The sequence below is a fragment of the Talpa europaea genome (genome assembly GCF_964194135.1).
Source record: "Talpa europaea genome assembly, chromosome: 1".
NCBI classification, from domain to species: Eukaryota; Metazoa; Chordata; class Mammalia; order Eulipotyphla; family Talpidae; genus Talpa; species Talpa europaea.
In genome coordinates, this window is record NC_140073.1 from 137,330,113 (window position 1) to 137,357,297 (window position 27,185).

Here is a 27,185-nt window from a genome sequence, read left to right on the forward strand (position 1 = left end):
TAAATATATAGTTTATATTTTTATATACAATCTATTATATATAATTTAATATTTGTTTACACATATAATATAGATAATTTAGAGATTTATGTAGTATATATTTATTTAACTGTGCATACAGATATAGTATATTTGTATATCGTGTAGCATATATAATGGTTTATATAAATGTGCATGTATACATATATATATATAGTGTTAATATGTATACACTTTGCATATATTCGTGGATATCTAATCCTTATTAATAAAACCCAGGTTCAGTTAGTGTTTACTGAAGACTCAGAAAATAGTACACAGAACTAAGTGCTCCGTTGTATATCTTTCTACACAGGTAGAACAGAGAATTATAAGCACCCTAGTCTGTTACATCATAGAGTACATAATTAATATTTGTTCAGTGAATATACATAACCAGCCTTTATTTTTCTGTTCTCCTTTCATTGACTTTAAGAATAGTCTCTACTTTTTTATTCCATCAAAGTTGCTGCAATGAAATTTTTGTACATATGTCCTTGTGTACGTGGGCAGGAGTTTCTTCAAGGCAGAATTTCCATTTGTAATAGAATTTCTGGATCATAGATTAAGGACACTTTAGAATTTACTAGATATCACCAAATTGTACTTTTTTAAAAAGATTTATTTATTTATACAAGAACTGGGGTAAGGGCCAGAGGTGGGGGAGAGGGGTGAGAGGATTCACCAGAGACAGAGTGGGGAGCAGAACAGGCAGACTGACCAAAATACACTGCTGAGGGGAGCAGCAGGCAAGACAGGAGAGGTCTGCTGCGCCATGGGGGTTAGCTCCATGTGGGTTAGTTCCCTGGCTGGCTGGGGTGCTGCAGAGGCTGCTGATGGCTTCATAGTGCTGTGCTTAACCCCTTGCGCCACGAGGGAGGCCCATCAAATTCTACTTTGAGTTAACTGACAGTGTATGAGTGATCTCATTAATTCATACACTTGGAAGTGCTTACTGGCTTCAGGCTTCTATAGTCTCACAATTTGATGGAAGTGATGTGATATCCTACTATGGTATAAATCTACATTTCCCTGATTATTATGAAGTCTCTTTATATATTTATTCTGTCTCTCTTATTCTTTTAAAAGATTTATTTATTTATGCCTACAAGAGCTGGGGTATAGGCCAGAGGCATAGGGGGGTGAGAGGATTCACAGAGACAGAGTGGGGAACAGAACAGGCAGATTGACCGAAGTACACTGCTGAGGGGAACAGCGGACAAGTCAGGAGAGGTCTGCTGCACCATGTGGGTTGCTCCCTGGCTGGCTGGGAATCGAACTCATGCTGCAGAGGCTGTGGATAGCTTTATAGGTTGTGTCTTAACCCTTGTGCCACCAGGGAGGCCCCTAGCTTTTTTTTTCATAAAAGATTTATTTATTTATGCATACAAAAGCTGGGGTATAGGCCAGAGATGCAGGGGGTGCAGGGAGGGGTGAGAGGATTCACCAGAGACAGAGTGGGGAACAGAACAGGCAGACTAACTGAAATACACTGCTGAGGGGCGCAGTGGGCAAGACAAGAGAGGTCTGCTTCGCTATGTGGGTTTCTCTCTGGCTGCTGTGGATTGCTTGATAGTGCGGTGCTTAACCCCTTGCGCCACCAGGGAGACCCTTCTTTTCTATTTTTTTTGGTGAAATTTCCTTCCATACCCTTTGTCTTTTTGAGCTATTTGTCTTTTTCCCACTGATTAAAAACATTATCAATGAAAATAATCCTCTGTGGCCTTCATGCATTGCACTTATCTTTTATATTTTGTTTATATTTTTATAGAAGTTTTAAGTACGAATATAAGTCAAACTTATCAATATTCTTTTAAAATAGTTAGGGATTTTTTCTTTCTTAAAACTTTCATACCTTGGGCCATACTTTCCTCTCAGTTTTCCTTTGTTTTGCTTTTCATGTTTGCAGTCCATATTAAGTAAGCTTTTTGAATATGGTAATATGAAATGAGATGTTTTTCTGCATAAATTATTTCCTTACCATTACTTGATGTTATTTCCTTCAGATTTACAATTTTATCTGTATTTTTCTCTATTGATTATCAGATTCCCACATATGTGGGGTTATGATTTGGGCTGTCCATTTTGATCTATCATTCCACTGTTCTTTACTAGTATCCAATTGTCTTTTTGTGAAAGTTCTTTTTAACTTTTGTTATTGACTTTAGTGTAGTTTACTGGTTAATTGTTTCTTTTAGCATTGTGTCGACCATCTTCACATTTAATAATTTTAACTCAGTCCATTATTGCTACATAAGCTTTATTTTAGTAAATTTTTATATATATATACACATTTCCATATATTATATATATTTTATATATATGCACCATTTTCTTTCTTCCCAATTTTTATAACCTCAATTTTTAGGATTTTGTTTTGTAATGAACATGTGAGTTAAGCTTTGCTTTTTAAAATTCAACCTGTCAGTTTTTGTCATGAATATATTCATTATTTTGAAAATTATCGTTTTTAAATGTGTATTTTCCATTTTATTTTATTTTGTGCTTTTCACTTAGTCATCTTCTCTACCTGTTAATTGGTTAACTGTTTTTTCTAGTCCCCATTCTCCTTTCACTGGAAGGAAACTTTCTGTTTCGATTCTATGGTAACCATTGAAAGTTTAACACAGGTGCTCGATGACTGGAATCAGAGTAAATAAAATACCAATCCTCTTTTTGAAAAGCATGAGGACTTTAAAGTGCTTCATATCTAATCATTCTCTCTCCTGTAAATTAGCATATTTTATTCATCAAATAAAATCAAGATAAATTAAAATTTAACTACAAAAATATAAGATCATAGAATACTAGAAAAATACTTTTGGACATTTTGTTGTAACCATTCATGAAACCATCATCATCATCAAGATAAGAAACATGAACATCAACTCTGAGAAGTTTCCCTTTGCTCCCTTGCAATTACCCCTTTTCCGCACTCCATTCTTTTCCCATCCAATTGCTGACCTGTTTTCTATCACTATAGATTGGCCTACCATTTGGTAAAATTTTGTATATATGAATACATAGTCTTTTTTGTCTGATTTCTCTTACTCAGCATAATTATTTAATCTATCAATAGTTCGCTTCTATCTTTACTGCTGAGTACTTAGCATGAATGTGCCAGAGTTTATTCAATCCCCTGTTGATGGGCATTTGTGCTATCTTTGAGGCCTCTGCATTATTATAAAGTCCTCACCTATTTCTCTAGGCTCTCATCATTATCTACCGTGCAAATTGCTCACCAAGCATAGTAATAACTTACGGTTCTCCCCTACCACCAAAAATTCATTATTTTTTTTTTTAAAACTCTATACCTTCATGGACACAGCTCACTCTGAAATGCCAGTCCACCCTCATGCCCCATATTTAACTTTACGTGGCTAATTCCCAGTTATCCTCAACATTCTCCAATATCTTCACTTCCAAGTAGTGTCTAAAAAGGAGTAATGCCAGTTAGGAAGACATTAAAGTAAACCAGACAAGAGATAAGTGAATGAATAAGGGAAGAATGAGAAAGGCACAGCTGTGGACCATGTTGCCCTCCCTTGGAATGTTTGACTGCCAACACAATTATTTTTCTGCCACTGGGAACAGGGCTTCTCTGGTGATACCTCCGTGCCAAAGGTCCCGGTATGCCACCTACTTTGATGTCGCTGTTCTTCGCTGCCTACTCCAGCCCCACTGGTCTGAGGAAGGCACTCAGTGGTCTCTGATGTACTATCTACAAAGGCTGCGACATATGTTGGAAGAGAAGCCAGAAAAGCCCCCAGAGCCAGACCTGCCTCTCCTTCCCAGACCCAGGAGTAGCTCCATGGTGGCGGCAGCTCCCTCTCTAGTGAACACCCACAAAACCCAAGTAAGAGAAACTCGGCCCGTTGTCCTTTGAACCTACTTCTTCTGTAACAGAGTCTCTTTTTTTCTTCTGTGCATCCAGCTCTTACTTGTAGTGCATGCTGTCTGGTGGGTATCTAATACTAGTGGCCTTATTCTTCTATTTCTTGCTGCTGGACCATTTTGCTGCTGTTTATTTTGCTGCTGTTTCAGAGGAGTGCTATCTAAATGCTTCATGTACACATTAATCTAGGGTATTGTCTGTTTTTCCAGAATAATGGAAAACTAGGTCTTCTAGATAACTGAATTTTTAGTTAAGAGTTGTCACGTGATCTGTCAATTGCAGATATCATAAAATGTATGACACTAGCATTTTACTAAACATGACTTAACCTTTTTTTGCATAACTCAAAATTGGCCAGTATCTCAATGACATCACTAGGAATATTGCTAAATCCTTCATAGATATCAAAACAATTGCCATTTCCCTATTAAAGAGATGACATCTCCGTATGAAAAGTGCTTGGATACAAAGCCCTAAATCCTTCATCATTAAGCCTATGTTTACTGTCTATTAAGGATCTTACCATGAAGTGTAATGAAGAGGAAAAATCTCTCAGCCCTGAGGCCTTTTCAAAGGTTTCATTGACCAATCTACGTAGGTCTGCAGTCCCAGACCTTTCTTCAGACCTTGGCATGAATATTTTTAAGAAGGTGAGTAGAACCACTTATGCTTTTATTATTTTGATAGTTAAAAAAAAAAAAAAAACTTGCCAGTGTGGCAACATGAATGTAGCTAGAAGGGACAGTGCTAAGTGAAATAAGTCAGAAAAAGAAAAATAAACAGCAGATGATGTCACTAATATATGGAATATAAGGTAGCTAAACCAATAGATAAAAACAAGCTTAAAAACTAATCCTTAAAAACTGACTACAAATGGAAGCACAAAGGTTGGGAGGGGTAGAAAAAGGTAGGAGAGGAAGAACAAAGAGAAAGCACAATGGTGTACGGGAGTGAAAGATGGGTGAGTTGGTGGTGAGTGCACTACAGTAGTATCCCAATATTACCTCAATTAATTATTAACTAATTAATTAAGATTTAAAAAATTCCCAAGTAAATTGTACAGGGACTACACAGGAGAAAGCAAACATTGTATAAAGATTGAGCAATTTTATGTAAAATATATTAATTAATTAATTAATAAAAAAGAAATAAAGCCCTTTAATTCTCAAAAAAAAAAAAAAATTCCCAACCAGTTCCAAACTGGTTGCACTGGATGTTGAACTTATTTGACTGGTTAGAGTAATGGGTTTGCATCAGTGCACACTCTAACCCCTTTGCCTTCCCTTACAGCACACAAATGAAGTTGTCTGACTGGAAGAAATGATCTCAATATTTAAAAATTGAACAATAACAACAACAAAAAAATTACTGACTCTCCCTCATGGCAACGCAAGGATCTTAGATTATAATTTTATCTTACACTCAAATTCACCTTTTGGAATTATTAAAACACACACTGCTGCACTACCTTCTGAATTTCTGATTCAGTGTGTCTGGGTTTGAAACTGAGAATTTGCATTTCTAATAATTTCACAGGTGATGCTGACACTGCTGATCCAGTGGTCACACTTTGAGAATGAGCTGGTTTCTAATCCAAACCAGCAAAAAGACCCATTACTTTTTGCTCATTAACTTTTGCAGAAATTTCTCCCATCTCTATTGGGTGATATTCAGTGAGTTTGTGCCTTCTCTTCTGGGAAATTGCTTATATTTTACTGCAGGTCATGGCATCCTCTGGGACAGCCAGCCATAACCTCTCCTTTGCTCATTGTCTACCTCTCATCTCTCATCCTTGTAGTTCAAAAGCCGGAAAGAGGACCGAGAAAGGAAAGGCTCCATTCCCTTCCACCACACAGGGAAGAGGAGGCCAAGGAGAATGGGGGTGCCGTTTCTGCTTCACGAGGACCACCTAGATGTCTCCCCCACCCGCAGCACATTCTCATTTGGCAGTTTCTCTGGACTTGGAGAAGACAGGCGAGGCATTGAAAAAGGAGGCTGGCAAACCACGATTTTAGGTGACCATAAGCATCTTCCAAAGTAGGGCAGAGCTTGAATGACCTGTCTAGAAATCAGAATCTAGGGATCTAGGGTTTTTGGGCAAATCTGGTGCTTTTTTTTTTTTTTTTAAAGATTTATTTATTTATTTATACAAGCACTGGGTACAGTCAGAAGCACGGGAGGGTGACAGAACTCACCAGAGACAGAGTGGGGAGCAGAACAGGCAGATTGACTGAAATACACTGCTGAGGGGAGCAGTGGGCTACAGGAGAGGTCTGCGCGCCTTGTGGGAACTCTTGCCCAGTGGCCGGGGATCGAACCGGCACTGCAGAGGCTGCGGGCAGCTTCGCAACCCAACGCTCAACCACTGTGCCACCGGGGAGGCCCAAATCTGGTGCTTTCTTGACAGTTTAGTCTAGAAATTTGGGCCCAAAGAAAACTCCTCAATACCCAAGTAATGCTATGTCTTCATAGCCCCCAAAATGCAGAAAATTGAATTAATTATGCAAGAATTCTGTGTAACTATATAAGGCCCCGTTTCTTGGATCACTCTAGCTATGGATCTATGGTCATAAAGGCTTCTGCTTATTAACTTTCATAGTGAAACCAAGGACAGACTTTAAATGTGATATTAAATAAGAAAGACTAAAGAAAAGAAAAAGAAACTTTTTTTTTCCTTTGCTGGATGTCAGATCAAGAAGGCCAGCTTAAAATCAAGAGCCGACAGCTAGTCAGGACCCAACAGATGGTTTCTGACATTTGGTTTAGATCAGGGCTGACCTTACCAGGCAGCTTTATCCATCATCTTGACCCTGAATATTCCCCAGGCAGGTTCAAATCCTGCTATTTGACTGTGCTTCAAGTGCTTCCTATAATTCCCTGACTCTCACTGCTGTCCTTTGTGAAAGCAAAATCTCTGCATTGAATTTTTCAGATTTTAAAAGCCCTTGTGGTCTCTTGTCCATCTCAGGGAAATTTACCCGGCGCGGCAGTTCCGATGCTGCCACAGAGATGGAGAGTCTGAGCGCCAGGCACTCACACTCCCATCACACGTTGGTGAGTGACCTGCCCGACCACCCCAACAGCCACGGAGAAAACACAGTCAAGGAAGGTGGGTCGGAGGCGGCGCCTGCAGGCGGGAGTTCAGGTTCCTTTTCCTGTTTTTACTCCGTGCTCCATTTTCATTGCAATCTGGCTGCTTCTGCTTTTTGAAAACTTGCATTCTTGTATTATATTGCTTAAGAACTTATGAATGGTTCATACTTAGAATTTGCTTAATAGCAAGACCTATTTGACAGCGCCTTCTGAACACCACACCTCCAAAGGCAGGTCATTCATTCTCATCTGGTTTCAAAAAGATCGTAGGGTTAGCAGAGACTGGAGAACATCTAGATTCCATACTTTGTTTGCTCCACTCTATAATGTCCCTCAAAAGGCTTGTCCACCATCAGTGGAAAAATAGTCACTGCCTCCCGAGACCACAGAGTCCTTGCTCAGACAGCTTCTGTCTTAGTTAAGTGCCTGATGTGCTTCATGTGGAGCAAATGTGTCTCTGGGTGGACTGCAACTTGGGGTCTTGTTCTGTGGTTTTAATGTACAAATGTCCGTTAAGGCCCCTTTTTTCTCTGGACTGCATTTCATGTATTTGATGATATTAGTAGCTACCACCACAAATTTATATCCCATTACTCTTAAAAAAAAGAGAGGAGAAATACTTCGTTTGTTTCTTGGTTAAATATAGTAGATAAAGCCAAATATTTTAACACAAACTTGTAGAGGAAATGCTTTAACTAAACACATTTATATAAATGGGGTCTGTCATTAGCAGTGGGTAAAATTCATTCTTTAGGCAAAAGTAAAATTCTGGCCTGGATCTTAAGGAAGCCAGTTGGAATCCATAGTTTCTGTAAGTTTCATTATTTATCACCTATTACATGACTTTAATGCCTTTAGTCATTCCCGGTGAGTGAAGAATAGCTTTCAGATCATAAATCAAACATCTCCAAAAGCTACAACTGTGATTATGTTCATGATTTCAATGATAATGTCTAACACGATGTCACAGGTTAATGAGGCCATCGCTTTCCTTCCAATAGTGCGATCACAGATCTCCACGATCACAGTTGCAACCTTCAACACCACATTGGCGTCATTCAACGTAGGCTACGCAGACTTTTTCAGTGAGCATATGAGGAAGCTGTGCAACCAGGTGCCTATCCCAGAGATGCCACATGAGCCCCTGGCTTGTGCAAACCTGCCACGTAGCCTCACCGACTCCTGCATCAACTATAGTTACTTGGAGGACACAGAACATATTGATGGGACCAATAACTTTGTCCACAAGAATGGCATGCTTGATCTTTCTGTAAGGAGCAAGAATTTTTCTTATCAAAGCTTGAAAGATATTGTCTCTTTGGTGTAGTTTTTACAATGTTGGATAAAATTGTCATATATTTTCTGAAAAATGTTGGACCTTAAAGTGAAAAATCTACCCATATAGAAATGGTCCATGTTAGATGATGTCAACCATCTTAAATACACCTTTCCTTTTCTTTCAAACATTATATGAGATCTATTCAGAATATTTTTAAAATCCAAAAATATTAGTGCACCATGAATACACACATATAAATATACATAAATGTGTATGTTTTCTTAGTCCTTTTTTTTTTCAAGAATGAAAGTGAAAACCTCTCAGTTTATATTCTTTTCTTATATAAGCAACATGACTATAAACCTCCTGTGTAGCAGGGAAGAATGAACAGAAGTCCTTTAAAAGATTTCAACCCACATTCTCAAGAGTGCCTGTTTTGATTATAGTTATTAGCCAATGAAAATACTGTTGTGTTTTACAATTATATTTCACAAAATTTTCTATTCCATGTTAGGGAATTGACTCAGTAAATAATTGACTATATTAAAATCAATATAAGGGTGTAATTTAAACAGAAATATTTGGCATTTGAAATTAGTATAAATAAGGATACAATTGTGAATGCACAAATGCCCCTCTATTATGTGCATAAGGCAGTCATTGTTCACAATAAATTATTGATGGAAGTAAAAGGAAGAGAAATAAGATATTTTGCTTTAAAAAAATCACATGAATGTTTTCATTTGGGTAAAACGGAAGCTGCCAGTCATAAGGTCAGTCCCAATTACTCCCCAGTTATTTCTCTGTGTTTCCGTATCCTCATTGCCTTTGTCTGTATCATGATGAGATTTGAAATACACACTTAAGTGAGGTGGTACACACATGAAATTTTTTAAAAAAGATTGACTTATTTATACAAAAACGAGGGTACAGACCAGATGTGCGGGAGGGTGAGAGGATTCACCAGAGACAAAGCGGGGAACAGAACAGGCAGACTGACGAAACACATGGCTAAGGGGAGCAGCAGGCATGACAGGAAAGGTCTGCCACACCATGTGGGTAGCTCCAAGGCCGGTGGGGATAGAACCGGCGCTGCAGAGACTGCGGGCAGCTTCACAGCTCAGTGCTCAACTGCTGTGCCACCAGGGGAGGCCCCCCACATACATTTTTTTTAATAATTTTTTTAAATTTTTTTTTTTTAAGATTTTTTTTTAATTTATTTATACAAGCACTGGGTAGAGTCAGAAGCGCGGGAGGGTGAGAGAATTCACCAGAGCCAGAGCGGGGAGCAGAACAGGCAGAAGGACCGAAGTACACTGCTGAGGGGAGCAGCGGGCGGCAGGAGAGGTCTGCGTGCCATGTGGGACCCTCCTCTGGTGGCCGGGGAGCAGCCGGGGATGGAACCGGCGCTGCAGAGGCTGCGGGCAGCTTCGCAACCCAGCGCTCAACCGCTGCGCCACCGGGGAGGCCCCCCACATACATTTTTAATGCTTTACGTGATCCGTACTCTACATAAAGTGCAAACACAAGGTCCCAATGCAATTTAGGAACATCTGAAAATTACCTAAATTATTCATGCTCTAATGCATAGACCAGCCTAAAGGAAATGGATTAAATAAATAATCAAAGTTATATAGGAAGGAGAATCACCTCTTGTTCGTCTCTGGCTCCAGGTGGTCCTGAAGGCCGTGTATCTCGTCCTCAACCATGACATCAGCTCTCGCATCTGTGATGTGGCGCTCAACATTGTTGAGTGTTTGCTTCAACTTGGTGTGGTGCCCTGTGTGGAGAAGAACAGAAAGAAGAGTGAAAACAAGGAAAATGAGAGTGTGGAAAAGAGACCAAGTGAGGGAACTTTCCAGTTCAAGGAAGTTTCTGGAAGTTCCACCTGCGGCTTTGGGGGCCCTTCGGTCAGCGGTGCTGGAGACGGTGGAGGAGAAGAGGGAGGAGGTGGAGATGCAGGTGGCGGAGGAGGTGATGGTGGAGGTGGAGGTGGTGGAGGTGGGCCTTATGAGAAGAATGACAAGAACCAAGAGAAGGTATGACCCGGGCACCCTCTTTCTTTTTTTTTTTATTTATACAAGAACTGGGGTACAGGCCAGAGGCGTGGGAGGGTGAGAGGATTCACCAGAGACATAGCGGGGAACAGAACAGGCAGACTGATGAAACACACAGCTGAGGGGAGTAGCGGGCCAGACAAGAGAGGTGTGCTGCACCATGTGGGTATCCCCCTGGCCGGCCGGGAATCGAAATGGCGCAGCAGAACCTGCAGAAAGCTTCACAGCACTTCACTCAACTGCTGCGCCACCGGGGAGGCCCTAGAGAATGTCATTTAAAAGTCAAGATCTAAGCCCCAGTGCACTGATTGTTATCGGGATGTTGCTTTTCTTTTTTTTTTTAAAGGTTTATTTATTTATGCATACAAGAGTTGGGGTACAGGACAGAGGCAAGAGAGGGTGAGAAGATTCACCAGAGACACAGCAGGGAACAAAACAGGCAGACTGACTAAATACACTGCTGAGGGGAGCAGAGGGCAAGACAGGAGAGGTCTGCCGTGCCATGTGGGTAGCCCCCGGCCGGGGATCGAACCCGTGCTGCAGAGGCTGCAGACAGCTTCACAGTGCTTCACTCAACCCACTGTGCCACCAGGAATGCCTTGGCATACCCTTTTTCTCCTCACAAAACGTTGCCCCTTACTTCTCTCCAATGTTTACTGCCAATAATTTGTTGACTCAGAATAACCACTAATCACTAAAGCAAAAGAATAATGAAGCTAGAAATCTTTTCATTAAGTTCTCAGTTGGTGTCATAGAAACAGTTAGATGAAACTATATTCTAAATTCAGAAACCATCCCAAGAAATGGTACAGCTAATTCCCTGGTCATGTTATTTCTGCAGGATAACATCTCAGACACACTGTATTGCCATAATTCTCAATCTCAACAAGTATAGTCTCTTTCTTAAGACCCTCAGGTTCGGGACCTAATCGAACAATGTTTTTAGCCTTCTCAGTATGCCACGCCGAAATTCCATTAATTAGGTGATTTATACAACAGGAAAATAGTTCTCACAATGCTAGAGGCTGGCAACTCCAAGATCAAGAGGTAGGAAGGTCAGTTTCATTCTGAGTTGGAAAATACTTTTAGGAAATTGAAATCAACAAGATCTTAAAATCTCTAGCAGTTGTCAATCAGGTTAAGTATTTACAAGTGTAAGATTTCACTGTGCAAAATTCTACCACCTACATATTATTTAAATTAGAAGTTGTCCATTTTTCTTAGAGTATTGAGTTTTTACTTCTGAATTAAGTGTTGCTGTGCTCCTTGCTGTCTTATAATTTCTTCTCCAACTCTTGCTGCATGTCTAATCCATACTTGTCATCTGTTCTTCATTTCATTGTCTGCTTTTGTTTTCTCAATATTAGTGGACTTTGATCCAAATAGTTTTGCCGCAATATTCTTGGTTGTGTTCTTGAACCTTTTCTTTAGGATTTTCTATTCATATTCTTTTTCGTATGTGTACATATACATGTGTGTATATATGTTTATATATATATATGTAAAACCCATTTCTAATAAAATCTTGTAATACCCAACATCTTACTTCCCCATTGACCACTGAGGAAATTCCAAAGGTCCTCAGTGCCTATCTTAGATAAAAATTACCTAAATGATGGTATAGATCACAAAAATTTCATCTTGGATACTAAGGCCTAAAAAATCATTTTAGTCAACAGTTATGTAGGAATTAGAAAACAGATACATGTTTTAAGGACCCCATTTTTAAGTATAACACATAATGAGATTCTTCCTAAATTTTGTTTTGTTAGTCTGTGGTGAATCTAAGCTGGTCACTCAAAGAAATAAGATATCCATTATTATACTCAAGGGAAAACAGAAAGACTAAAAATAAAATTGTAAAAATTTGATAAGCTTTTATTAGTAGATATTCCAACTATTTAGATAAGATTTTTTGTTAGGTATACAAAAGGATTCTCCTATGTTCATAATTACTATTTGTTTTTGTTTTAATTCTAAAATTTTATCCCAGTAGTATTTTCATCTCATTTCTAAATGAAGAGTTGCAAGAATTCTCCCTCCTTAAAATCTAGGTGTTATAGTAGACATTTGTTTTTTTTTTTTTTTTAATAGAGGCATGGTTTTTATTTATTTATTTATTTGTTTGTTTGTTTTGTTTATACATGCACTGGGTACAGTCAGAAGCGCGGGAGGGTGAGAGAATTCACCAGAGCCAGAGCGGGGAGCAGAACAGGCAGAAGGACCGAAGTACACTACTGAGGGGAACAGCGGGCGGCAGGAGAGGTCTGCTCGCCATGTGGGACCCTCCTCTGGTGGCCGGGGAGCAGCCGGGGATGGAACCGGCGCTGCAGAGGCTGTGGGCAGCTTCACAACCCAGCGCTCAACCGCTGCGCCACCGGGGAGGCCCTATAGTAGACATTTGATAATACAAATATTATGTTGACCAAATTTATCGCTTTTTACCATTATGAATTTTTAGAAGTCAGATCATAGAAGTGTATGTAGTTAATTCTATAAAATAATGTTTTGTAATACAGGGAATTTGTAAGTCAAATGTGACCATAGATCAAGTGTTCTATTTCTGTGTGATTCACACAGGTCTGTTCTGCCCCAATTCCATCTGTTATTTTCAGTGGAATCAGAGGATTTATCTAATTTTGCAACCAACGAATACCAGAAGCATGGAGAATTGAATATTCAGAAAGAAAGGGCTACTGAAATTTTGAAATGTTATTTCATATGTGTCCTGATTTCTGCCTGTAAGCTTGATACATCTTTCTGAATGTCTCCTTTGAGAAGAACCTAAATTCCAAGGTCATCTGAAGTTCTAAAGAAATGTAAACCTGAATATATATTTACAACAGGTTCTCAGAACTAGAGAAATTTGTAAACCAACCTTCCATGTCCAACCTTGCAAAGGTGATGCTAAGTGCCCCTGCCTCTGGCTGAGCTGTATATTACAAAAAGCTCTTGCTTAAGGGGACTGATAAGGACTGAAATCTGGTCCAAAGTGGCTCACCAAGCTGTTCACTGAAGGCTGCATCTACAGAAAGGACTCATCCTTTTCTGATTCACCCCTTCCCCCTCATGAGAGCCTTTTCTAATTTGCACAAAGTTGCCTCAAGGGATAGCAGTGCCCTACACAGCTGATAACATTTGTTTTGCTATTATAATGGGCCTTGCATATTTTGACTCAAACTCTCACAGCTCTATAATTTGGGTATTATGATGCATCCTGCCTAGAGGCACAAAGTGGTTAACTAGCTTGCCTGAGGTTATGGAACTAAGACTTGAAAGCAAACTAAAATTTATTTGAATTGGAATGCACAAATAAAAATAAACAAATGTCTACTGATAGGCTGGAGTCTTCTATTTGCCACTCATTGAGCTTTAGATTTCCCAGGAAACAAACTCAGAAGTGGAGATATGAGTGCAGGATATTTTTCCAGTGACTTCTCAGGATCAATATCTCTGAAGTATAAAAGAAGCAGGACAGGGTAGAGGGAGAGGCTAAACCTCTCTCCAGTTGCAGCAGAGGTTTCAGTGCAAATCACAGGGAGCGCTAAAGCTGGGGTGGCTCTTCAAAGTAATCCCCACTGTTGTGGAGAAGAATCAGGGTGAGTCCAGAGACAAGGCAGGAGGGGGAGGGATAGGGGGTGTTAAAGAATTCACCAGACAGCGGAGATCAGAAAAGGAAAACTTATCGAAATACACTGCGAAGAGACGCAGTGGGCGAGATAGGAGAGGTCTGTGCCTGAAGGATTTGAGGCTCCCTTGTATAACCTGTTTTGGGGAGCTTTTCATGACTTGGGGAGTCAATCTCCTCTGGTTGTTTTCTGTTGACACATCAGGTGTAGGTGGGCCTTCCGCACAGGAGGTGTCGTGCCAGAATTCTCTATAGCCCCCTAAGATCATGTGGTGACTTGGCCAGGTTTCCATGGCAACTGTTGTTTTCCCCTTCCTTATTTATTTTGTGTCTCCCAGCATTGTTGAGCTGAGCAAAGTGCAGAGACTAGGTTTTAACTTTATTAAATGGCACCTCCACACCCACCTGAAGTAAAGGGGACCATCTTTCTACAATTTCCACACACTCCACCCTCTTTATTCCTCTGGCAGGTGGTGGAGGCAGAGTTTCCAGGGAGAGTATGACTGGGGCTGAGGCAGTGCTCTGCCTGCAGAGGAACTCAGCTGAGGGTTGTCAGCCATCAACACTTTCAGCTGCTCACAGAATGAATGTTCCGTCCCGAAGGGGGAGTCATCTCTGGGGTCCAGCACCACCTTCACTACACTGAACTTTGTAACTTTAGGCAAGGAATTTCCTCTACCACATGATGATGTCTAGTTCACACCTCATCCCTTTCACACTGATGACAGAATTGTCAGGCTTAGTCTCCCAGCCAGGAACGGATTCCAGGCTGCAGGGCAGTGCTGAGCCCCAGCCGCTAGACCCCCCACGGGTTGGTGTCTCACGAAGCCTCAGCAGGAACTTCGCAGACGCTCAGGCAAGCAAGCGAGAAGAGGCAGGGCAGGTTTGTTTAGAAAAAAAAGTTTATTGAGGAGAAAAAGAGCAGAAATAAAGTGGGACTCCCAGACCAGGGAACCAGGCCTGGGAGGGGCAAGGAAGCCAAAGTGGAATTGTGTCTCAGGGAATATATACCTTTTTTTCCTCATTATTCTAAAACTTCACCAGTCTCTTTGTGATTGGTCAGTTTTCGGCTGTCTCACTTAATTTGCTACTGAGTGGGAGATCTTCACATTCCTTATCTAACAAGTCTGTCTTTCCCCATTTGTTATATCTTTATCTTTATGGTCTAGCCCTCCAGGTGAGCATCTTTACACTTTATCTTATCATCTGAAGAAAACCAGGACCATCCTTAACAAGATTATCTGTGGTGCTAGGATGTTTGTTTTTCCCAGTGGAATTGGTTTCATTTCCTTGCTCGTCCTTATCTCTGAAGCCTTCCTGAATTTTTCAGAGCTCCCCTCCTGCATGGTCCCTAAAACTGCCCAATAACCCTAGCTTGCCCTGTCTCAACACCCTCCATACATACGAGTGCTCTTGCTCTTTTTTTGTGTGTGACACTAGAGTTTATCAATTTGATCATATGACTATGGAAAAGACATTTTATGGAGAAATTCTCATCCATCATTATGTTGTTTTCTTTGTAGTAAACTCATATAGCAGGAAATGAAGCTATTAAGATTGCAATTTAAAGGTTGAGGAAACTAAAACAGAGACATTAGTTATCTAACATATGTAATCAAGGAACAGGAGCTGGAATCTCAGGTCCATGATGTATGTGCAGACATCAGGAGGTATCTAGAAGTGAGTAAGGCTGATGCTTCCCTAAAATACTGGCTTGCCCCATGGCAGGATCTGTGTTTTTTAGCAACAGCTTTCTTATGCTTCTGTGGGGTAAGGTAAAAAGTATCAGGCTTTTCTGCCCTCCTGCCATTAGGATAGATGAGGGAACCCTGTGGTCCCGAATGCATGCCTGATGGCGGGCACCTGGAGTAGGGTGTGGGCCTATTTAAATGGGATTCACCTGGGCTAAGACTGGGCTTTTAAGGGCAGTGTCACTGGGACGCCAGCAGAAGCAGAGAGAGAAGCAAAACCACGAGAAAACGCTGGAGAGCCCAGACAGGGTGAAGACTTGCCCAGATAGGGTGAAGACTTGCCAGCCTCCCAGCCCCCCCAGCACCCCTGCCTGCTGTGTCCCTGGTAATTCCAATAAAAGCCTGCAAAAGTCACCAAGTGCTCCAGGACTCTCTCCTTTACCCGGTCTGCTGGATCAGAAAACCTGCGCAGTGCCCCTTCCTACCCATTACAGCTTCTTTGGAAGTAATTTAAGGAAGTTTGTTTTTCCAGGATGTTCTCCCTAACACTGAGGATTAAAAGGGTCCAAAGAAAGGGGAATGGTTCTCCTAATTCCTCTCAGGAAGTTTTACCTATTGAGCCATAAGGATTTACTATTGCATAAGTATGACAATACATCTGAAGTGTAAGGATTTTTCTAACCCTTTTGTTATAGGACAGGGAGAGGGGCAGCCCAAACCCCGCAAACCTGCCTATTCTAAATGGGTTCTGCCATCCGCCGCATCAACACAAAACATATGAGACTTTAATGGGAAGGAACTTTAATAAAACTAGGAAACAATACAGGTAAGGCAAAGAGTCTAGTTTCTAAATCAAGCACCCAAAGTTACCCATCCCCTCGTGGGTAAAAGTCCATATCCAAATGGGATTGGCCCAGAGCAAGGCCCCAAAGCCTGCCACAAGTCTAAAGCATCTTCCAGTGGGGACCCACAGCAAAGGGTCAGAAATAACCAGACAAGCCCGGAAGGAAAAGAGCAAAATCAACATCAAGATAAAAACTGCCATTGTCACCTCCCCATGGGTCTCACCCACATCTGTGTCACCCAGTCTACGACCAAAAAACAAGCGCAGTTTCTTCACGTGTCTCTAGGCTCCATGCGCCTCCTGCAGGTCTCCTGGCTCCATCCTGCTTCCTTCCTCAGTCTCTTCTTCAGCTTCTCCTCTTTCTGCTCAGCTCCACCCTTCCTTGGGAGGGGCAGGGAACCTCCCCTTTCCTGGGGACCACCCTGTTACACTTTGAAAAAGTCAGAAATTCCCATGTAATTTCAAAGCTCCAGACTTTGGTCAGTTCCAAAAATTTAGCAATAGTCTTTGCCTGGTGGTGTTTTTAGTACCTCCCTGATGAGGGTAGTTTCTAGGAAAATCTGTTAGACTTCTTCGATAGTTTTCACTGTGTCTCTCTGGGAAATTGTTCTGTTAGCTCATCAAGAATATGTAAGTGATACCCGAATGCTGTCCTCAGTTTCTCTCAGCCAATGAAAGGAAACAGATTGAGGAGAAGGAGAGTGGTTTAATTTGTTGACAAACTGAGGAGGGCAGCAGACTCGTGTAAGACCACCGTCCTGCTCCTTGGCAGAGGGCAGGGGTATTTATACAAAGGAGTAAAACAAAAAGGAGATGGGCTAGGGTCATCATGTCCTTTTGATGCAGGCACATGGAGATTTCAGGTGAGTGCCAGCTTGCTTTTTTAATACCTGATGTTTAACTTCCTTAGATGTTAAGCTTCCTTATTATCTTCTAGGAATAGCCTTCCTTTTTCTTAGAATGTAAGAAGACAAGCTTGTTAAATGCAATAGATAGGAATGCTTATCTGATGGGGCAGGAAGAGAAACCTGTTCTGTTTCACTGAATCATAAGCATCTCTTCTAAGAAAGAGGCCTACATTCATGTCCTTTAGCATTGGAAGATATTCAAATTGTGTAGACATTTTTCTTTTTAACCTCATTCTAGATTTTAGGAAAATTAACCTGCTTGTTGAGCCCTTAGTAATTCTTGTTCCCAAGACAGGTGCTTACTGTATAATATATGGAGTTGATTTAATCATAAAATTGAATCTTAGTGGCACTAAGTAGTAGTAGGCTAAGTGAACATATTCTCTTTCTTTCTCATTTGTGGGTTCTAGGATGAAAGTACACCTGTAAGCAACCATAGGCTTGCTCTAACCATGCTCATTAAAATAGTGAAGTCCTTGGGATGTGCCTATGGTTGCGGAGAAGGACACCGGGGGCTCTCTGGAGATCGTCTGAGACACCAGGTATTCCGAGAGAATGTAAGAGAATTACAGTAGATTCCATTTCCTCTCCCTCTTCCCTCCCTCCAATTCAGGAGTCCTTTGACAATGAGGGTCAGTGTTTCCTGAAAAATATTGTATTTCATAGGGGTAATTAATGCTGTCTTGTAGTGGGAAGATTCCCACCAGCTATCTCAAGACATCTAACCCAGGCTTAGGAAATTTTAATTGGCCTGCCAAGAGCAGGACAACTCCCAGTTGGTGAAAGGGTATATAATTGGAACATGTGACTTATGGTTTTAAAGAACTTTGCAAAGATGAATACATTTCATGAGCTTCCCATGATCTTTGAGAAATGACTTTTAATCACCTGCCTGGGTGTTATAGAAACCTATTTTATATTAGAAAAAGTGGTCTAAGTTTAAGGCTTAGTTTGTTGTTCTTACTTAGACATGGAAAATGGCCCTTATTGGGACAAAATGGGACTGTAAAAGTAGCCAGTCATTTTCTGGCTGCTTTATTTGAGAATAAATTCTTGGCTTCTAAACGTTTGAGGTCATGTCCTCTTGAACTGTGTGAAACTTGAAACTCTGCATTTGGGCTTGCAAAGCATCAAGTCATGGAATGTGATCTTATTCCAGCTCATTTGCATTTGCCTTCGCTTATTGCTTCTTTTCCCTTCACACTTGAGCAATGACCCATCTCCTCAACAAGTCCCAGCTGGGACAGTTGCCCCATATGAACTTTTGAATTGAAATTGTAAGAAAACCTAAGGTCTGGATGCAAATTTAGTCCACAAAACCTTTTGATGTATCTTAGCAGAGTTTTAGGATCATGTCAAAATCTAATGCCAGCCATTTTCCTTGGTATTAGGTTTTCTTGTGAAATGTTCACACAGTAGTAGCATGCTGAGTCTCAATCCATCATCTACCCTATCTACCATCATGTATCCTTCTGTTTTTATATTTTTTGTCATTTTTGTATTATATTGCTTTATGTATATGGGGGTTATAGCTATAGTAAGTAACTTCTAAATTCTGAAACTAGAAAACTTGGACCAAGATCTAGATTTTGAGGCCAAAATTTAAAAAAGAAAATAATTTGTGAGGCAATAGAAAGCTGATGTTGCTCATATCAGTGTACACATACATGATTTCTGACATTTGAATTTTAATTCTATCACAGTATGAAAAAGTGCCTTTAAGGCAATATACATCACTCACTTCATACAAAAGACCAATTCCACAAAATGAAACACTAAAATATAACAAGAAGTGTCATGCTTTAGTTGAGGGTATAAATATCAGAACCTGTCTTTCTACACTTGGGGAAAGTAAGGGAAGTTGAATCAGAAGTCACTTGAGAGGCTTAGTCGACCATAATTTCCTCTCCAGGAGTATTGGATTTTTCCCACTAAGTTGTCCAGACAGACTTTTACTGACTTCTCATTTGACTACTTAATGGCAACCTTTCCCTTATCATGTAGCTCAACTTAATATTCGTTATAGGAATTATATTTACTTACTCCTCTTTAGGGAACACATTCTTCAAGAGATATAAATTTGAGAAATTTCTCCTGGGAATGCCTAATTTAAGAAACTAGGTATTTCCAGATTTTTAAAGCATTGTTTTCTAGAAATTACTTAAAAAATTATTATCAAATTTTTTTTTCATGACTATATAATTTTGCAAGCACAACTTCACACCTCCATATGTGCTCGTGCTTCACTCACCAGCCACCAAAGCACAGTCCATTACCCAATCACATTCCCCTCCTACCCTCCCATCCCCTCACTAACCACTGTAGTAGTCATAGAATCTAAGAGTTATTTTTATTGTGTTTTGTCAGTTTGCTTCTTTGGTTATTTATACTCCACAAGTGAATGAAACCGTTGGTAACTTTCAGTTTCTAACAAAAAAATTACTTAACTGTTCACTTATTAAGGATTTCTATACTTTAGGAGAAGAAACAGCCTACTCTAAAGATTAATCAAAATGCTTAGCAACCCCAGCATGGATTTCTTAGAATAATATCATCATTAGCTGATATTCCTGGATTATTAAAAGGAATATATTCCTTAGCAATTATATACCTCTTAGAGAAATTTAAAATTTTCATTCAGTTTCAATGTACTCAAGTTTTGATATTCTGACTCTTAAATTTCCCATGGAACTCATTTAGACATTCTAATAGCCTCAAAACATTAGATTAGAACTATACCTTTTTAAATGTATTTTATAGAGAAAATAGGATAATATGTACTTTTGTACTTTCAAATAAGGATTTTAAAGTGCTTTGTAAATATTGCAGTGAAGATATTCAAAAATTCTATATGGAATAATAATTAAATACTACTTCAGGCAAGACATTTTATGTAACTCCTTAGCAAACTTCATGTTATAGTAAGTAGTACTTATTTTGTGAGGGAAAAATCAGCTTGGGATTCATCATCCTGTAACTCCTCTGAAATAAAAACACCACCTAATTTCCAATCTTCTAGGAATTCACCAGGGAAGAATGAAAAAAAAAAAAATCAATCCAGGGCCTCCCTGGAGGTGCAAGTGTTAAAACTATCACTGAATCAGTGCTATCAAGCAATCACCTTCCACTGTGGCATGAGTTCAATCCCCAGCCAGGGAGCTAATCCATATGGCACGGCAGACCTCTTTTGTCTTGCCCACTGTTACCCTCAGCAGTGTATCTCAGTGGATCTGCCTATTCTGTTCCCCATTTTGTCTCCAGCGAATCCTCTCACAACCCCTCCCCACCCACACCTCTGGCCTACACCCCAGTTCTTGTTTGTATAAATAAAATAAATCTTTGAAAATATCAATCCATCTAACTTTGTGGTAGAGATGAAGAGTGATAACATGAAGTCTATTGCTAATTCCAAATTTCAGCATTTTATAATCTTTCTTGTTTTTCACACCTATAAGACCAACTTCTATTTCACATGTGAATGAAGATAGATAAGAAAACCAGATCTGCCTTTATATGCCTCTTATGTTTCAAAGGCCTTCCCCTCCTAAACATGTAAGGGGACATCGGACACCCACTCCCTTCGTCCCTCTCACTCCCTCCATTAATTCTACTGAAGTTCAAGTAGCTAAGCAAGGGACTCCCATGCTGCTTCCATTGCACAAAAGCTTTGAGGTTTATTAAACCTGGGCTACCTGTCCTATTACAGCCTAAATTTTATACTTTGAGCTGTTGTCATGAGATCTTAAAATCTTGATCTTGGTAGAAATACTGATCTCTTTCTGAGACCAGCATTACATTTTAACTTTGGGATTTTCCTGAGCAGCAACCCTTTGGAAAATAAACCCATACTGCTCAGCCTGCCTTTGTCCAGTCTTGCTCAGACAACAGGGGCTAGTGAGGCGGGGGTGGGGGGTGCAGCATGCGGGAAGGGTCAGCTGGGTTGGTTGGTACCAGGCAATAAGGATGAATGGAAGCCTTTGCTTTTTTGAAGGCTCCTTTCTCACACTAACAGTATCCGTAGCTTAAGCTGGTACTTGTGACTTTTTCACTTTTCTTCCTTCATTGCAGGCCCAGAACTGCCTCACTAAGCTATACAAGCTAGATAAGATGCAGTTCCGACAAACAATGAGGGACTATGTGAACAAGGATTCTCTCAATAATGTAGTGGACTTCTTGCATGCTTTGCTAGGATTTTGTATGGAGCCGGTCACTGACAGTAAGTAAAGCTGTACCAAGTTCTAGAGGAAACTGCTATGCAGTGAAGCAGGTAGAGTTTCAGAGGCACACCAACTTTAAAGGAAAAGACACCTCTGTGTGTGTGTGTGTGTGTGTGTGTGTGTGTGTGAAAGTGTGTAAGTGTAATAGAGTAAGAAGAGAAAAATGGCAGATAATCTTTGATGCCACATTTTCAGTTTTTTTAAGGCCACTTACCTCAGTGGATCAGAAGTTGTTGATCTGTAGCATGCTCACCGTTAGCCCCTCAATCCATCTACTACCCCTCCTGGCATTCCTCTTTCTCAAATCAACTCCGTTGTATGACAACTGTGGCAGATATTGAGGAAGAAAATAATAGATTCATAAGTTCAATAAACGTGAAGTAAATATGACACGTGAGGCATGGTGATTTGGCAATTTTCTTAGAAAATAAAAAAGGAAAGAAAAAAACACATGAGTACAGTAAACATAATAGTAACACAATTTTGGTAAACATATAAACATATGCTATCCCTAGCTTAAGCTTAAGTTAAGAAACTTCATGGTGGGGTCTCCCCGGTGGCACAGCGGGTTGAGCGCAGCGCTGTGAACCTGGCTGCAGCCTCCGCAGCACAAGTTCGATCCCCGGCCAGCCAGGGAGAATCCCACATGGCAAGGCAGACCTCTCCTGCCTCACCCGCTGCTCCCCTTAGCAGTGTATTTCAGTCATTCTGCCTGTTCTGCTCCCTGTTCTCTCACCCTCCCATGACTCTGGCCTGTACCCCAGCTCTTGTATAAATAAAAATAAATCTTTAAAAAAAAAGAAACTTCATGGTTTTAAGAAGGATTTCAGTAATGGGAACTATATTACAGTGAAGGCCAGTGGACGCGAACTGCATCTATAAGCTTGAACACCTCCAATACCACTTACATGCAAATTCAGTGATGAAATGAAAGTGGTGTAGAATGCCTGAGTTGAGTAAAATGCCCACTTTAATTAGAGCCTGGGAAGAAATAACCTCATAGGCTTTTTTTCATTTACATAATACATGTGTGATAGTAGTTGGTTAAATTATAATGAAGCTATTGTTGATGGATTTAGTAGCAGTTTTCAAACTGTTTTTATCCCAGGCTTTATTGTTTGGTTATCACATTAAAAGAACATATTGTTCCTCTCTAATGCCCCTGAGATAATCTATGTTATCAAAATCATCTTAAGTCAAGCACATTAAATATTAAAAAAATCAATGAAGTGAGATTTGTAGTCAAGATACTGCAAGAGATATTCTTGATAAGAGTGTTTTGTCTCTGTGTAAGCTTTGAGATAGAAACTGGAAGCAGAGACTAAGATGTTTCTCTCTGTCATGTAAAACTAGTAACAGCTTCCAACAAGTGAAATGTTTCCCTGTGAATCAGTCAGCCAGACCTCAAGTTCCTACTGATTGGTCTTAGAGCTGCATACACCCTGCCCCACAATCAAAAGGAATCCTTTGGCAAGGATAGTGTGTCCCTTAGAAAGTTCCACAGAAGCATGAAAAACTAGCCTACGAACTCAGACACGATGGCCTCCATTCACTGGCATGTCACACATGTGTGAGTTAGGACATGGCCTCAAGAGAACTTGTTAGTTTCCTCTCCATATGTCCAAGAAGTTTCTGGTAGCAAGAAGTTACCTGACAGCCTCATCTCTTTGCAGGACTGTCTCCTTTTTATATCTTGTACTTGTTTTGCAAGGCCTCTCCCTGCCTTTTCCCGCCCTCCACCCAGCCCAGCACACTGGCTGCTCCCTGTCACTTCCCCTCCAAAAACATTGAATCCAATTAAATCTTTCTCCATTCAGGGATCATTTAGTAGCTTGCTAATTTTCTTTAAATGATCTATAAAAAAATACCAGAGGGGAAGAGGGAAAACCATAGCAGAATAGGGAGGGGGCAAAATGGACTACAGTGGAGGTCTATGGGCACCATGGTGGTGGGTGTGGTGTGGTAACATGCACAGTAGGGTGTGATCCTCTACCTCTAAATCATATATTAGAACCAAAGTTGCCTCAATACTAATAAATATAAAACAATGTCACTTGTAAATATAAACAAAAACATACTAGGTCTGAAAGTTTTTCATAGTGTCAACGGTTGATTCTCTGCTAAAATTTATCAGTTGAAATTGTCAACAAATTCTATGGGAATAAAGCCAAAATAAGAACTACCTCTAGAAAACTGACTATAGAATTGAGACTCTCAGAGGGGGAGAAGTTAAGGGAGAGATGAAAGTAGGGAGTGTGCACAATGAGCTATGGAGGGGGGACTGTGGGTGTTTTGGGTGTGTGTGTGGAGTGGTAACAGCACCTGAAGGAGGGGCTCCTATTCCTCTAAATCACAAACAAAATTGTAAACCAGTGTTACTTCAGGAAAATAAAATGCTGTGGGATATGTGCTACATATCTCCATAAAGATTTGAAGGAGACTGAGTCATTTATCTACAGCTCCACATAGAGATTTTTAAAGCAAGGGTATGTTTAACCCTCTGTTTCTATATTTTGTGTAGCCTTTTGCTAATTCCTGGGTGCTAAGTACTTCATGACTTCTTTAAACTGTGTAGCTTCCTGGAAACTTTGCTTTTATTATTTTATTTTTTATTTTTATTTTTGAACAATATTTGCTTCCCCCCACCCCCTCAGGTGGAGTCCCCATAGAATTTCCTTCCTCAGTGCACCTGTGCACCATCACCATAGTCTCCTGTGCTCCTCCCTCCCTCCCTCTGATCCCTCTTCCACCTCCTCCCCTGCAGGATGTCTCTGATTTATAATTGTCCATTTTTGCTTTGTGTTTTGTACTGTTATTATTTTTTCACACTGATGTCTTATTTGGTTCCCCTATATGGAAACATTGCTTTTAATTGGAGCATTTGCATTCCAGACAAGGCTGGGTTTGGAAATAACTTCACTACAGTAGACAACAAATCCACAGCCCAGAATGTGGAAGGCATTATCGTCAGTGCTATGTTTAAATCCCTCATCACTCGCTGCGCTTCAACTACGCATGAATTACACAGTCCTGAGAATCTGGTGAGAAGTCTACCTCTTCTTCCCACAGGTGTGCTCAGTCTGTGCTGAGAAAAGTTCTAATGTCCTGGCCTGGAGAAATAGGTTGAAAACGGAAAGCCTGTACTTTACAGATAAAATATCTATTTTCCCAATGTCACCAGGAACTCCTGGTGGAGTCTCAGCAACACATACCTCCTGGTTACTCCTTACCTGCCTGCCAATTGTCTTATCTTCCTCATCCACCTGAGAGGCTCAGTGGTGACTGGTGAAATAGCTGTAAGTTACTTTCAGCTCTTCAGAAAGAAGGTGCTAGAGCATAGCATGTTGGATTGTGAATTATTAAAGAATATGAGCTCAAGCATTTTTTGGGAACCACTCATACTTTAAAAATTAATGCAAGCATTCTACTGAAATAGATTTTGTTTTCTTTTATTGAGCACTGTAATTGTTTTAGCTATTCTTCATAAAAGACTGTTAATTAAAGCACGGAAGCCACAAATGGAGAGAATCAGGCTCTAAAAGGTTAGTACTTAACTGCTACCAAAGTGATTGTGGTTAGGGTACTTAAATGTAGATTAAGGCAGATGAAATCTGACATGAATAGATGCATTCATGTCTCTCTGGGCTGAAAGAAGCATTTCTCTATATTATCCGTCTTTTAGTTATTATAACTCCTGTGCAGAAATCATTATATTTATACTTATAGACACTATCTGCTAATCGACCTAAATCAAGGAAATCATTTTAAGCTATTCTAAATCATTAAACTATTCACTTAATTTGAGATAAATAAAACCCCAAACCAAAGGGAGTTTAATTTTTATGACTGTCAAAGCCACCCCAGCAAGGTTCTCAAAGCTGGAAAATAATTGAAGCATTCAACCTGATCCAGGCAAGAAGTAATATGAGAAGTTAATTCAAATATATGTGAACGCTTACATAGTTTAGTCCACAAAGTCATGTATAGAAGCGATAGCTCCATTTCTTAATTGTCTTTAAATCATCTTAAGTTTGACACTGAATCACTATCCCACCAGAATGGCTACAAGTAACACCTCATTGATTCTTGGGTTTCCACTTCCCAGTGCAGTGCAAATAATCCCAGGTCTTAAGCAGGGCTAGAACCTGGGAGCCTCCCTGAGTCTCAGTGATCAGCCCATACCTGTCATTTCACAAGGTCCTTTGATGTTCTCAGGACTGGGCACTCTGGACAATTTGGTGCCCTTGTGCTCTGAGGTCTTCTCCCTCCCCTGGCGGAGTGACCAAAACATATAGTGAGGACACAGGGTCTTGTTGCCCACAGGATGCAAAGAACTGTCTCTCCATGTTTTCCTCAGTGGTCTACCTTTCTGCTTTTCTGAAGATCATGGGCATAATTGTCCCCATAATCTTAGATTTTGAAATGCAAAACTACCAAGGTAAGTGTGTTTTAGGCGTTTGTGTACTGCTTTGTCCTGAACCTTTCCTAAAGCAAAGAATATGTCAATGAGCTTGTTAAAGAGGGAAGGAGGAAGGGTGGTGGGGGCAATGTAGTCCTGCTTATATATATTTACAGGTTAATTCACCGACATGTTGGTTTTAATAGGCAGGCAGAATCTTAAATTTATAGTTCATGTTCATGTTCCAATGAACTGTAACATAATGTCATTTGTTCAATCTGGGCAGCCAGAATGTGTCATTCTTGTGTATCAGGCTCTAGTGAGTATGCATATTTTATCACAGTGATGCAGAAAATTTGGAGAAACTGATTAGGGTCGAAATCTCCAGTCTAAACAAAAATCTGATTGTTTTCTTTTTAGCAGACCTCTCTTCAGAAGTCACAATTTTGAGAGAAAATTTAAGTTGGGGAATCTAGTGGCTAAAAGCATAAAGTGATATATTTCTAATTATACAGCCAACTTTCTGAATATGAAGCATACTTAGCACTATTTTTTATACTGTGGATAATGGGCAGTTTTTGGAAATGTTCCTATAGGAACGATGGATAGATAGATAGATGGATAGTATAGATACTCTTGTTTTACCGGAGTAAATTGCTTCCTTTTAGGTTTCCAATGCTAATCTAAGCCTAAGGAATTTTACCTTTTCCCCTCTTCATGTGCAAATTTCAATCACACAACTATTTCTCTTTCCCCCAAATTTTGTTCTTGCTTCCAAATAGGGGCTGTATTGTGATATCCGTCAACTGGTTCAGTTTATCAAAGAGGCTCATGGAAATGTCTTCAGGAGAGTGGCCCTTAGTGCTTTGCTTGACAGTGCTGAGAAGTTGGCACCTGGGAAAAAGGTGGAAGAAAATGAACCAGAATCTAAGCCTGCAGGCAGTAAAAGGTTGGAAGTGTGAGCTATCTAAATATTAGCGTTAGCCTTCTGTCCACAGTATGCAATCCTCTGTTGTTCTGTTCATGTTGTTCCAAATGTGACATGTAACTTCAGTTCAGGGCTGGTGGAACGATTTTGTATTCATGCAGTCACTAGTGCTGATCCGGCTGCAGCTTAAGAAAGGAATGAGTTACCCACTAAACAAATCCCATCTCA

At 40.2% G+C, this 27,185-nt stretch overlaps 1 protein-coding gene across 5 annotated transcripts in view; it reads left to right on the forward strand.

Moving 5' to 3' along the window:
• UNC80 (unc-80 homolog, NALCN channel complex subunit) overlaps positions 1–27,185 on the forward strand; it is a gene marked incomplete at both ends in the record, with an annotated part of 189,003 nt that overhangs the window by 27,899 nt on the left and 133,919 nt on the right. For 4 of the 5 annotated variants that reach the window (XM_084242072.1, XM_084242075.1, XM_084242073.1 and 1 more), the window contains 10 exons: positions 3,613–3,874; positions 4,429–4,563; positions 5,712–5,928; positions 6,882–7,022; positions 8,008–8,276; positions 9,959–10,324; positions 17,824–17,970; positions 21,482–21,629; positions 24,523–24,671; positions 26,812–26,978. In XM_084242072.1, the coding sequence (XP_084098198.1) occupies positions 3,613–3,874; positions 4,429–4,563; positions 5,712–5,928; positions 6,882–7,022; positions 8,008–8,276; positions 9,959–10,324; positions 17,824–17,970; positions 21,482–21,629; positions 24,523–24,671; positions 26,812–26,978 (2,001 nt within the window). The remainder of the gene's footprint in view (positions 1–3,612; positions 3,875–4,428; positions 4,564–5,711; positions 5,929–6,881; positions 7,023–8,007; positions 8,277–9,958; positions 10,325–17,823; positions 17,971–21,481; positions 21,630–24,522; positions 24,672–26,811; positions 26,979–27,185) is intronic. The other variant, XM_084242076.1, reaches the window with a different exon arrangement.